Below are 12,869 nucleotides of genomic sequence, written 5' to 3'. Positions count from 1 at the left end.
AACATAGTTACTTCCAAAACGCTATTGTGTGTGTATTAGTTTTCTTTTGTACGTAATTTTAGATGTGTTCAATAGGTAGTCCTCAACTCCAAAATTATTTTTAACGGTGCGGTAAAAAGTGGAGCCATTACATGTGTGAAGAAATCGCATATCTAATTGGCTACTCTGTTAAATTAGTGTGTCCATTAGAAATGGGAGATGCTGCTTGTGAACAATGGGATAATTAATCAATTTAAAGTAGCCGAAGCCGGTATCATCGGAAATTTTCCACACTGAAGATAACCGGCTATTTTTGATGTTTTCGGGTGTACTTGAATAGTTATTAAGGAGTTTGATAAGACATAACTTAGGAAATCTTGCATTGTTCATGAATAGAATGAATCTATAAAAAAATTCATCAATAATTTTTTCAGTATTATTACCACTCGCGGCTGTCCCAATTCGATTCGGAGCATATAACCAGGTATAACTGATGGCAAACGCAATAAATTTTTTCACATAAAAATCGAAAATGTGTTCGAATTCATCAATGTAGCCTGTCGACCAGACCGGTGCTCCATATGTCAACAAAGAAAGTATAATTGAACGGAAGAGTTTCATTGCAACAATTAATGGATGTTATTTTTGCTTTTATAAAAACAAAAGCCATTTTTGACCTCCCCCCCCCGGGCAGCAAAATTTCGTCAGCTCTGCCCTCCTAACGCATATTAATGGGATCAGAGACGTACGCGGGTGGGGGGGGGGAGAGGACTCGTGCCCCCTTCCCCCAGACGATCAAACAAAAAAAAATTTTTAAGGTTAAGAAATATATTTTAAAAATTTCAATTTCTTGTTCAACACAATGGTTTTGTGATTAAAAATAAATGAGAAAAGATTATTTAGTGGTACCTACAAATTCAAGATTTATTAGTATTGTTCATTACTAAATAATCCACCCCACTACAAACAACTTAAAATGAATTTTTGGCTTGAGAGCCACCTCACTGACTACAATATTCCGCTTAAATTTAAAAGAACTCTCATGCAAATTCGTTTTGGTGCAAATAGGCTATTCATAAACGGGAGAGTCCTTGAAATCAATCCGCAGGTGCCATGTACATATTGTAATTCCAATGAATTTGAGACCTGGGCTCACGTACTAATGGCATGTTCAGCTTACAATTCATTTAGATGCAGGTATTTCGGTACACCCAGCCATGCAATCTCTTTTATTGCCTTTCTCAAATTTTGTGAGCAAAAACTAAACTGTCTTTCCCATTTGCTGTCTGATATAATATCCTTTAGAGATCTTTTTGTGGAATGAATCACTCCACTTGATAACTTTTTTTTTTGCTAACATCTATGTATATAAAATTGATTTTCTGTCTGTGTGTGTGTGTGTGTGTGTGTGTGTGTGTGTTCTCTATACAAATCTACAATTTTAGATCGATCGTCGCCAAATTTTGCATATATACCAAATGGGACCCGACTTGAACGATAGGCTACTTTAAAATTTCGTCAGACCAAGGCAAATGCCCCAAATGGGCAAAAAACTGTCCGGCAACAATGATTTTTGGGCCTCAACAATCACTTTCCGAACGTTTACTTTGGTTACCGTGGTTCCCTAGCGATGAGTTTCAGACGTGTTTATGTCTTTACAATGGTTTGTCACTTCTTTAATGCTGCCAGTTATGTATAATAGTTTATGCCTTTGGTTTATTAATGGTTTGCCACATTTTCAATACTCTCAGTAATGAGGCTTTTTGAATAGATAGACGTCTTAATCATCACCATCATCGCTTTGAGGGTCAGGAAAAGGGTGATCCTCATAGAAATCAGTATTAAAATTGCCGATTTAACTGCATAAATACGGAAATTTAGTGGGAGGGGGGTTTCCTGCCACATCAATAATTTTAAAAATTAAATTGATTTCTCGATTTTTGAAATATGGAATTCACTTGGAGATACGAAGCCCAGAAAATTAAAAATATGAATAATTTGCCGGATCTACTTTTGAGTTTGATATCCATGTAATAACATTGATTTCAACTTTTTATTTATATCTTCTCAAGCATGAAAATTAAGTTCTCCGTATTGTCTTTTGATATTTATTTGCATAAATTCATATAGTTTAGGATGTTTTTAAAATTAGTTTTGGGCCCCGTAAAGTGCATCGAAAAAATTCCACAGCTTTAATTAAGCATTTTTGGAAGCTCAAACAGGCAGAAATAGATAACTTGAAGTTCAGGGGGAGGGAATCGAAATACCTTACACCCATAAAAAAAGGGGGGGGTTATTCATTTCTACGTTTCTTTAAATTTAGATTTGTTTATTTCATGAGTCGCGCAGGACGTCGCCATATTGGTCAACTTAGACACGGTTTGCATGTCCCTCAAAGAAAGAGGGAGATATCGCATGATCCAAAAAGCCTCATTGAAGAAAACCCGGGCAGCGCCGGGTATTGTAGCTAGTATATATATATTTCACTAATCATAACTACAGTCAAACCTCGTTAGTACGTCACGCGCTTAACACGTCACTCCGCTTACCGGGTCACTTTTGGGAAGTCCCAATTCTCCTCAGGCAGGAATTGGCACAGCTATGGCTTACTCCTTTTAACGAGTCACTCCGCTTACTGAGTCATCTTTTTGCTCTCCCAAGAGTGACTCATTAACGAGGTTTGACTGTATTTGAACCCCTCCCAAATGGAAATGTTCATTTCTGTTAACTATTTTTTCCCCTTTTGTGTTCTTCCGAAAATAATCATTTGTAATTAGTTCTTTTAATATTTGTCATACTGTATTTGTTATTGTTGCCATCCACTGTAGAAGCTTTTTATCTAAAACAATGAAGATTATATATTAATAAATTAATCGATAATAATTTATTATACTGTTAAAAAATAAATTGAATTAAAAAGTTTTCGACATCAAAAATATTCAAAAATTAGTTTTATTAAATTTGTGCCACGGAATGAAAAATAAATAATTATTTGTTTGTTAATAAATGAATAATTTAATCGTAATAAACAATTAATAGTCTTAATAATAATCTTAATAAATAATTTAGTCTTAATAAATTTCATTTGACTCCCCCCCCCCCCACTCTAAAAAAAAGATTTTTATCCAGAAGAAATTCGAAATTCTTTTTTGGATGGAAGTCAATCATCGACTGTCTCCACAATCCATAGCTATAGATGGCGCTAGTTTTATCTTGTAGACAGATAAACAATGGCGCTGCGGCTATTGAAAGAAGGAAAACCCTGACGAAAAATGCGAACTTTGGGGAGGAAGAGAGCCGTGCATGCGTAGTTATGAAACAACACCACGTGATAGGAAACCAAAACCTTGTTTTAAGTCGCTCCAACCGATGCGGTTGATTATGTGGAGTCGCTGTTAAGTAGAAACAGTAAGTTGCTCCACTTCTTAAATTTCATTACATAACCTTTCTAGCGTCAATTTATTTTAACACGATATCAATTAGAGAAATCCGTTGCTTCGTCGACGATGGAAGTGGTCAAAATCGGCAGGGTGGAAGAGATGAGCTTCAACAAGATCAACGATTTCTCCGGCACTGACACCTATTGCTGGACGATAGAAAACTTCGCTGCCCTGAAGTTAAACGATGAGATATACTCGAGCGAATTTTTCCAACCGCGAGACAAAAGATTGGGCAAGTCTTGGTACGTTGCATTTGATTTCATTGATTCCCCTGAGCTGAGTATCGAAGCTTTCAAACCTCCACCTGATGGAACGGTGATGAAGTGTGTGTTTTCCCTAACCTGCAGCGACAAGAGAGCATCGGCAACGGTCAAATTCAGCAAAAAGGAAATCAGCCCGAGTGGTGGTTACGTGTTATGTAGGTCGCCTGCAAATTTCTGGAGTTCCACCTCAAACACAATAGCACGATTACGAGGGATAGTCAAGCTGTCGGTATCTTTCAGCGTGACTTATCAGCTACCCAAAACGCAACTGTTTCAGTTGATAAATTTGGCGAGGGACCTCGGCGTGTTGTGGAAACAAAAGAGGTCCACGGACGTGGTGATCTCCGTCAAAGGTGTGGAAGACATTCCAGCTCACTCCGCGATACTGTGCGCTCGCTCAAAAGTGTTCGCGGCGATGTTCGAACACGACATGTCTGAGAAGAGGACTCGCCGCGTGGAGATCCAGGATTTCGAACCTGACGTAGTGAGAGCTCTCCTCGACTTCATGTACTGCGCAAGCATCGATGACAACATGAATGTCTCCCTGGCGTTCGAGTTGCAACGCGCTGCCGACAAGTACGACGTGCCGGACTTGCGAAACGCTTGCGATGATTTCCTGATCTCGCGAATAGACAAGGAGAACGCGATCGGTCTGGCGATCGCCGCCGGCTCGTCCGGTGCGTCTGCCATCAAAACGAAAGCCACGAAATTCATCTGTCAAAATTACACGCATTTGGATTTCCAAGAGAACCGGCGCATGATCGGTGACGAGAGATTTTCTTCTGTCATCGACATTATGGAGAGCGTGCAGAAGCACCTTTGTGCCGCTGAAGCGTCGAAAAAATGATTTGATTAAATAAAAATGTTTACAATCATCTCCCCAACCTATTGTTGTTATCAAAAAAATTCTGTGAATGTAAGAAATAAAGGGTGTCCGGATCAAATGCCCCTATTTTCAATCAGTTTCTACATTTTACAAGTATGAGAAAAGTATATATAAATCGAAAGAAACACTCAAAAAGTTTTTGTAAAAAAAAAAAAATCGATGCACTTCCACGTGTTTCCCTTTTGTTACTTGCATGAAAAATGGGCCCCATGACTATTATCACGCGAAAGCGGGCACCTCACATTGATTTTTATATTGTTAATGAGGATTTTCTGAGCCATGATTTCGGTAAAATTTTTGCTTATTGACCCAGTATGGCACATGGAATGTTGCCTTATTGATCCTAGAGTGGAAATCAGGTTCGCCGTCGATGAGAGCTGGCATGCAGGGTGGTCGTAAAATAACACTGCCGATGTACGAGCCCTTAGCGGCCGCAAAAATCAACCATAATGCAAATGAAATTTGAAATACTACATAATGTTTCTGAGCTCGAGAATGAGAAGGAAAAATAAAAACTCCGGGGCAGCAAAAAAACATGGACGGCGTTGAAACAGCACCTTTAACACCATACATGTGGGTGCAGGACGTAGATTTCACTAGGGGGCTTGGCGCGCTAACTGTTCGGTCGAAGACTTGCAGATTTTCCGAAGTTCCCGTCTGAGCGTCATTCAACGCCATTCATGGTTTTCTGCTGCGTCGATCATTTTGCAATGCTTAAAAGTGAGTGTTGTTTATTTGGGTTATTCGAAATTTTGTTAATGTAACTGTAACCCGCGGGAGCTATATTTTTGTTTTTCTTCTCATTCTCTCTCAAGCTGGCACACACTGACTGTCTCTCTCGAGCTCATACTCGGAAACACCTATATCTCGAATTTCATTCGTATTAGTCGATATGTGTGGCCACCAGGGATTATTTATAGCCCAACAGAACAATTTGCACCTTCTCCTATGATGACGTCATTTTTCCTTTGTTTGCTCGTAACAATGGCAGCGTACGTAATGATGCTTTCAGAAAATTTGTCATCAAATACGCAGAGCTGTGCAGCCAAATGTTTCTACTATTGTCACCCTACGTGATATCAGGGATTTTTTTTTAATCGTTGTTTGAAAGTAGACACATTTAGTCCGGACACCCTGCGCATTTTCTTTTTCCGATTCCAAAGTATTTGTCCCTTTTCTAACAATTGAAAAACGCGTGTGAAACAATGTGTTCATGTTTCCACCCTCCCTTCAGGTTCTTGATCAGTCGCCACATTTATTTAAAAAATAATTAATAACTCGGGCAACTGAAAAGTACAATATCTGTGATAAGGCGATTATTTTTGCCACCAGAAAACTCTTTTATCCCGTTTTCATGTAAAACAAATTGAGTTCCCACATTGTCCGGAACAGTTACGATTTTTTTGTTCCGACTTTTTTTTGAAAAATACCCATTTCTCTATTTTTTGGTCAGTTTTCTTGAATTTCTTATATAATCAAAAATATTGATACAAATACAACGCCACAACAGGCAAATTGCCCAACGAGGTGGCTGACTTAAGAACATCATGGATCCCCGAGCCATTTTTTGGAGGCCCTACCTACTACTGCTACACCACACATGCACCCCGCGGAACCCCCAACGAATCGGTACATGCGGGAATGTACGTGTAGTGAAACCTGACGTGAAGTTTTTTTTTTGTTTCTCTTTAATGCTTGTTATGTGTAGTGCTGCCATCTGCCACCAGTTTTTCTAACTACGAGTGAAGTGTTATGATTGAATGATTTATCGTTGTAGGACTGTTGCTCTCTGTGGCGAGACTTTTTAACGGGGAGATCGGCTCGCATTTGCGCCTTGAAGTTGGGAACCACAGAAAACCAACTTCAGCCGACCACCACTGTGGGGTTCGAACCCGGATCCTCGCATCGCGAGTACGTCACTATAACCACTCGACCACCACAGCGGCAAATAATTTTCAACGAATTTCTTGAATGTAATATTATTATATTCGAATTTCTCTTGGGGGGGGGGGGATGATCCGCGCCTGGAATAGCATTGGGCCCAAGATAGATTCCCCCCTGTAAAACACCGCCTTTAATCGACATACAGTTGTAAGTAAGCCATTCATTTTTACATGATGTCGGTTTGCCAAGTATGATTTAAAAAAGTCATACATAAGACTTCTGATGTCAATAGAACAGAGTTTACGTGATATATATTTCGTGGTTAACTGTATAAAAGGCCTTGGAAATGTCAGGAAATATTGCAGTTGTTTCATTATAGCTGTCTACAACACTGTTTTATAAGTAAAATTAGTGAATGAGATTAGAGCATTTTCGGTGTTAGACTCGGGCAGAAATCCATATTCGTTTTTGGGGAAGAAATTTATCGCATTTAGGCATTCAATTAATTTGCCTTTTAAAAACACTCTCAAAAACTTTGTACAGGGGAGACTCTGAAATGTGTCTGTAATTAAAAAGTTGGTTGGTGTCACCCTTTTTAAAACTCGGTGTGGTAATAGATGTCTTGAGAGAGTTCGGAAAAATACCTCCGTTAACGAACTATCCACAGATAGCAGGGAGACCTATTACACGATACTCACACAGCATGAAAATTCAAGAATTTGCCATCTTTATTTAAAAATATAGAAGGAAGATGGCAGCACCAGCGGGAATGTGAAACAAGTTCAACTCCGACAAATTTGTTCTATCTTTTACATAGGGGGCCATTCAAGTATTACGTAAGCAGATTTTCAGCCGTTTTTGACTCCCTCCTCCCCCCCCCCCCCCGTCAGCAGCTTAGAATATTTCATATCTTCAAAAAGGGGTGGTTGATGACGTAAGACACCTTCAAACCCCCCCCCCCTCCGCTTGTCATCAAAAGTCAACAAATCCGAAACCTCTTCCCCCCCCTCGATGCTGACGTAATACTTGAATGACCCCATACGTAAAAATATATATATTTTTTAAACATAATATATACTTATATTTAATATATCTTTATATATTTTAATATAATTATTGGTATTTGGTTAGTCAGTGAATATACAGTTTGCTTAAATTTTGAGGCCCTACAAAATCATGAAGTCCACCACAAATGCCCCTTTTCCTTTCAAACCGAGCACAACTCCGGTCTATCGCCCATGGGCGATTTACTACCGAATGAGTTGTGCCGGAAGTATGAATGTGTGTACCTAACAGTCCGAGTACGTATGTAGGGATGTGTATTTTTTCAGTACTGCCATCTATATTTCAGAGGTGAAGTGTAATGATTGAATATTTGTTAGCATTGTAGAACTGTTTCTCTGTGGCGAGACTTTTCAACGGGGAGATCGACTCGCGCCTTGAATTTGAGAACCATAAAAAACCCAACTTCAGCCGGTGGGGTTCGAACCCAGGTTTACGCGATGCGAATCCGTCACTACCTCAACCACCCCAGCGGTCGACGCATGCCCCACTTACCCATGTAGAAGTCGGGTTCTGCCCGTATAATACAATGCAAAACAATTTTGGCGTCCCAAGAATTTTTTTGCTACGAGCTAGCACTGTGTACGAGTAGGCCAATGTATGAACCAACTATCATACTACGTAAATGACCTATTAAAATAGGACTACAGTTAACACACACACATCCAAGTTTCTTCAAGAATCAGTTTTGGAAAAAAATTACAATTAAAAAGAACTGTTATATACTTACATGAATAGGAAAAATAAACATGAATTTATGTCGATTCTACTTTCCTGCGATTGAAAGATCACACGTCACATCACACTCAGCTGCATAAGTAGTGCAAGGAAGCATCGCGCGCAATTAACAAAACACCGCCTTTCGTGTTTGGCCAAACTGCTCCACATCCTTCACCATAACGAGATTCATGAGTGTCACATATTACCGCTACTATTTCAACGACTTCGCTTTTAGAATGGAATTATAGCTTTTCATTCAGCTTTTTTCAGTTCGAGTTCCAATTTGTATATCAATCACAGCCGAAATTCGGTTCTCTGATCACAAGATCACTGGATGCACCCAACTTTGTCTATAATGGAGTGTATCTAAACAGTGATATTCCTTATATAAGGCCAGCTCGATACACACAAACATGCTCCATTTGGTTCTCCGGGAACACGATAAGAGCAGATATCGATTTCAGTCAATTTTAAGAAATAGAGAAAAAAAGGCTTCAATTTCAATGATTCAAAAACATCTGAATTAGAATTATGAACTGCTATTGAAGCATCTCGTCGACTGCTAAAAAGCATCTCTGCTTCAGATGGAAAGGACCAGCAGTGAAAGCTTGTCGTTAATACGACATTTAAAAAAAAATGGCGCGTATACAAACATCTATATACAGATGTATTTTCAAAGTAAAAAAAAACATATAAGTTAATAAATAAATGTTAAGGGAGGACGTGAAGTAAAGAGAAGCAAAAATATACACGTATGAATAAACATCAGGAAGTAAACGCTGGTGTGACGTCCACTTTTCTCATGACTTTTTCTAATTTTTATCGTGATGAACGCCTGTTGGGTAGGGCAGACGTGTTTACGTCCAGTATAAACATCCGTTCAAGAAATGTGTTCAACGAAGAAACAGGTGAGAGAAGTTTATTTACACTTTTCCCTCTCTCTCCCATTCTGTAATATTTACAGCAGGCCGCTTCGTATACATTACAACCTCTTTCGGCCCACGCATATTTACTACTGTGTGTGTATAAATCTCCATGTTTTTTTTATTATAATTTCAATCCATGAAAGAAATGAGAGTAATCAACAATAACTCTTATGTTTCTTGTAGTGGTGTATGTATAGAACATGGTTATATCTCTTATCTGCGTGTCTTCGAATCGAGAGAGTCCGAGAAACTAGGGAGTCACTGTTGACAGAGGCCATCAACATGAAAAAAACATTGGGGGGGGGGGGGGAGAGCCGAAAGTTGCCAGTAGTATTAACGGGGGGGGGGTAAGGGTACAGGTTCGAGTACATACGGGACTCAAACCTGTACGCAAGAGGGGCAGGATTGCGTTTCATTGTATATGTTACGGCCGCAGTCCTCCGAAGTGTGGCCAGTTAGAGAATTGGCCGAGAGTTTTAGTCAAAGTCCGATTTACAGAAATAACAAGTGATATTTCAGGCTTTGGCCGGCTAATCCGCGAAGTGGCTGAAGATTCCTTAGCCAAAATTCGATGTGCTGATGTAAGACGGTCTCTGGTAGGCCCCGAATCCATTTTTTTCATCGCCAAAGTGTGATACATGGCTGTGTTTAGTATTAGTAGCTGTACTTTGGATCAGTTCCATATGACGAGAGGAAAAAAAAGAAATTTCAGAACTTATATATAAAAAACTATTTATATAATTCCTTAGGCCAGAATTACACTATAAAAGTTTCATAAAATCCCTTTTATAAAACTTGAAAAATCTAACAATTAAGGTTATTGGTTACATTCTAGAAAATGCAACCGGTGATCTTATTGGCTGCATTTTTCAAGTTTTATAAAAGGACTTTTACCAAACTTTTATAGTGTAATACCGGCCTTAAACATATATTTTTTTCTGTGGAATTTTGAAGGGGAAAAATCATTACCTCATGGTGGCTGCGATATGATGGGTTGCGTTCGTGGACATAATTATCGCGAAAAAACACGCCAACTTGGTAATGACCCGAATCATGCATTTTCTTTTCGGACTTTGACCAGGGATCCCCAGCCACTTCTCGTACTGGCTGGCCAAACCCAGAAATTCTGACTTTGATTGGGTCAATTTACAACGAAATCGGCCAGTTTGCTAATTGGCCGATTTCGGGCTTTGGCCGTAATTCATAAATTATTGGAGGGGAGCTCGAGTAGCCTCAGCCCCCCTGTGTTCCGGTTCCTATGCTTGTGGAGGTCATCGCCAATTTAAATTTTCATAAGAAAGCCTTTCAACGAGATTTGTCCTAAACTTATGCATTGATTTTTTTTTTACAAACGAGTCAAATCGTCGAAGGATAGCCATTACAGAACCTCCGATTCGATCATTTTCCAAAACTTGGGATCCGTTGGTGCTTCTTGATTTTAACAACGTGAGCAATTTCAAGGCTAAATTTAGTGTCTCGGGAGAAAACAACTACTACTACGTCGTTTAATATATTTGGAATATTTTCAATTTTTCTTCTTCTTTCAGAAGCTATCAGGAAGGTCCGAGGTAAACAGAGCAATAGTCGATTTTTCGCGGACTTTTTTTTTTCTCTCGGCAATAAATCATTCCAAAATTACCACCGAGCTAGTTCAGCGCCAATAAAATTCATTCACACATGTTAGAAACTCATGTTAAGGCCCCAAGTCGGTGAAATCGTGCAAACGATGTCCGTTGCACTGACGAGCGTGTCGGGCAAGACCAGCTACTCGTGGACGATAAAAGACTTTCGCCGCCTCGACTGGAGGGTCGGACAGAGCTACAGAAGCGATTTCGTCCAACCGGAGGACAAGAGGTTAGGCAAGGACTGGTACATCACCGTATTTCCCGGCGGTGAAGAGATCGATGACAGGATTGGGCTCCACTTGAACGCCCTGGAAGCACCGTGCGAGGGCATAGAGTTCAAACCGATTGTCTTCCGGCTGTTCTGCGACAGTAAAGAGCTCGGGCGCCTCAAGTTCAAGATCACTTCCGCGAGGCCGACTCACGATCCCGATCAACTCGCCAGGAGCAATACCATACTGGACATAAGAGATGGCTTCCCGAGACCGAATCAGACGCTCTGCACGAAAGATGCGTTGAAGGTCATATTGGAAGTTACGTACGAGTTCACGGGGTCGAAAGATGAAATCGGTGGCCCCGACCTGGACCAAGTGACTTCTCCGAAACTCCTACGGGATTTCCGTACCCTTTTGATGAACAGCGAATCCAGCGACGTCTCGATCTGTGTCCACGGGGCCGACATCCCGGCTCATCGCTTGATTCTGTCCGCTCGCTCGAGGGTCTTCGCGGCCATGTTCGCTCACGATACTGCCGAGAACAACACCGGCCGTTTGGACATCGACGACTTTGAGTACAGCGTCATGAAGTCTTTCCTAGAGTACATATATTGCGGCAAGGTCGATGGGATGAGCGTAGAGCTGGCTGTTCCGTTGATGCGTGCGGCGGACAAGTACGACGTGCCAGACCTGAAAGAGCGCTGCAGCGATTTCCTAGCCTCAAATGTCGATCAGAATAACGCCATACGACTTCTCATAGCCGCCGAAGTGTTCGCCGATTCCAATCTCAAGAGGAAGGTCATTCATTACATCTGGAAAAATTATTCGGGTATCGATTTCAAAAAGCACCGATCTCTCATCAAGCACAGGCCATACGTTCTCTGCGACGTCATGGAAGCGATTCAGGAATACGATTCCGAAGAAATCTAAGAAATAAACTGTAAGCGATTAAAAAACATTACGGTCCATTCTTCGTCTAAGCAGTCATTTGTTTTTGCACGATGGGCCTAGTCATTGTCGATTCTTTCATGTTACTCATCGGTCTGCATATGCCCTCAGGGGCGGGACGCTTAATGCTTTTGCTTACCTCGACTCAATCTACCAATCCACACATTATCGTGGCTCTCAAACATATGAAGCCCTATTACCCCACAAATACACATATACGACATGACATAAACGCCAGAACTCTACCACTGGCATTATCTCATTATGGAACTCTCTTCTAAGCTTTGGGGCCACGGCCGCCCTCACTGGACGTGGGGCCCGGTGTAAAAATAATTGCTGGGACCAGAAGGCGTCTTAATGATATCAGGGTCCCAAAAATGTGCACTGATTTTATTTATTTTCGTGATGGGGAGGATCAGAGTCTGAAAATTCATCCACTATTGCAGATTGTACATGAATGCTGAGAAATATCTATAAAAAAGAAAAATTAAACACAATTAAATGTAACTCAACACAAAAATTAATGAAGATTTCGAATTACTGCAGGTTCAGAGCTGAGGAATTGATTGTTTCAGATTAATGAAAGAAACGATTCCAAAACCAATGAAAATCAGGGATTAATGAAAGAAATAATCAGAGAACTAATAAATTGAAAATAAGAGGGGGAAAAGTAATTGAAGGAAATAATGCCAGCACCTTTTTTACGAAAATTCAGAATAAATGAAAGAAATAATTTGAGAACTGGTGAAAGCCTTCGGTAACTTGGGTCCCCCTGTTTGATTTGGGGTTCTAGGTCCTTCTTTACAGGATAAATAAGTTTCCTACCATTAACTTTTATATTTTCACAGTTGAAGCTCAGACACCTTAGCTTATTACAAAAATAAAAAAATTGATATATATTTTTTCAGTTCGCTATTCCTGTGA

At 40.2% G+C, this 12,869-nt stretch overlaps 2 protein-coding genes across 3 annotated transcripts in view; one reads left to right on the top strand and one right to left on the bottom strand.

Annotated features, from left to right (window-relative positions):
- Positions 1 to 8,816, bottom strand: part of LOC149068947 (glutamate receptor 2-like) — a 159,046-nt gene extending 150,230 nt beyond the window's left edge. Inside the window, exon 1 of one of the 2 annotated variants that reach the window (XM_089250309.1) lies at positions 8,245 to 8,816. In XM_089250309.1, the coding sequence (XP_089106435.1) occupies positions 8,245 to 8,265 (21 nt within the window). In that variant the 5' untranslated portion in view covers positions 8,266 to 8,816. The remainder of the gene's footprint in view (positions 1 to 8,244) is intronic. The other variant, XM_089250311.1, reaches the window with a different exon arrangement.
- A 2,070-nt stretch (positions 8,817 to 10,886) lies between these two features.
- Positions 10,887 to 11,959, top strand: LOC149068946 (speckle-type POZ protein-like). Its single transcript, XM_089250330.1, has one exon. The coding sequence runs from the start codon at positions 10,887 to 10,889 to the stop codon at positions 11,925 to 11,927; it is 1,041 nt and encodes a 346-aa protein (XP_089106456.1). The 3' UTR covers positions 11,928 to 11,959.
- The last annotated feature ends 910 nt before the right edge of the window (positions 11,960 to 12,869 follow it).

This window comes from Pholcus phalangioides, unplaced genomic scaffold, assembly GCF_987345545.1.
Source record: "Pholcus phalangioides strain wild (caught in Gottingen) unplaced genomic scaffold, Ppha-v1.0 ptg000024l_1, whole genome shotgun sequence".
Classification (NCBI taxonomy): domain Eukaryota; kingdom Metazoa; phylum Arthropoda; class Arachnida; order Araneae; family Pholcidae; genus Pholcus; species Pholcus phalangioides.
Note: the sequence above shows the minus strand (reverse complement) of the source record. Positions and strands in the feature narration are given on the sequence as shown.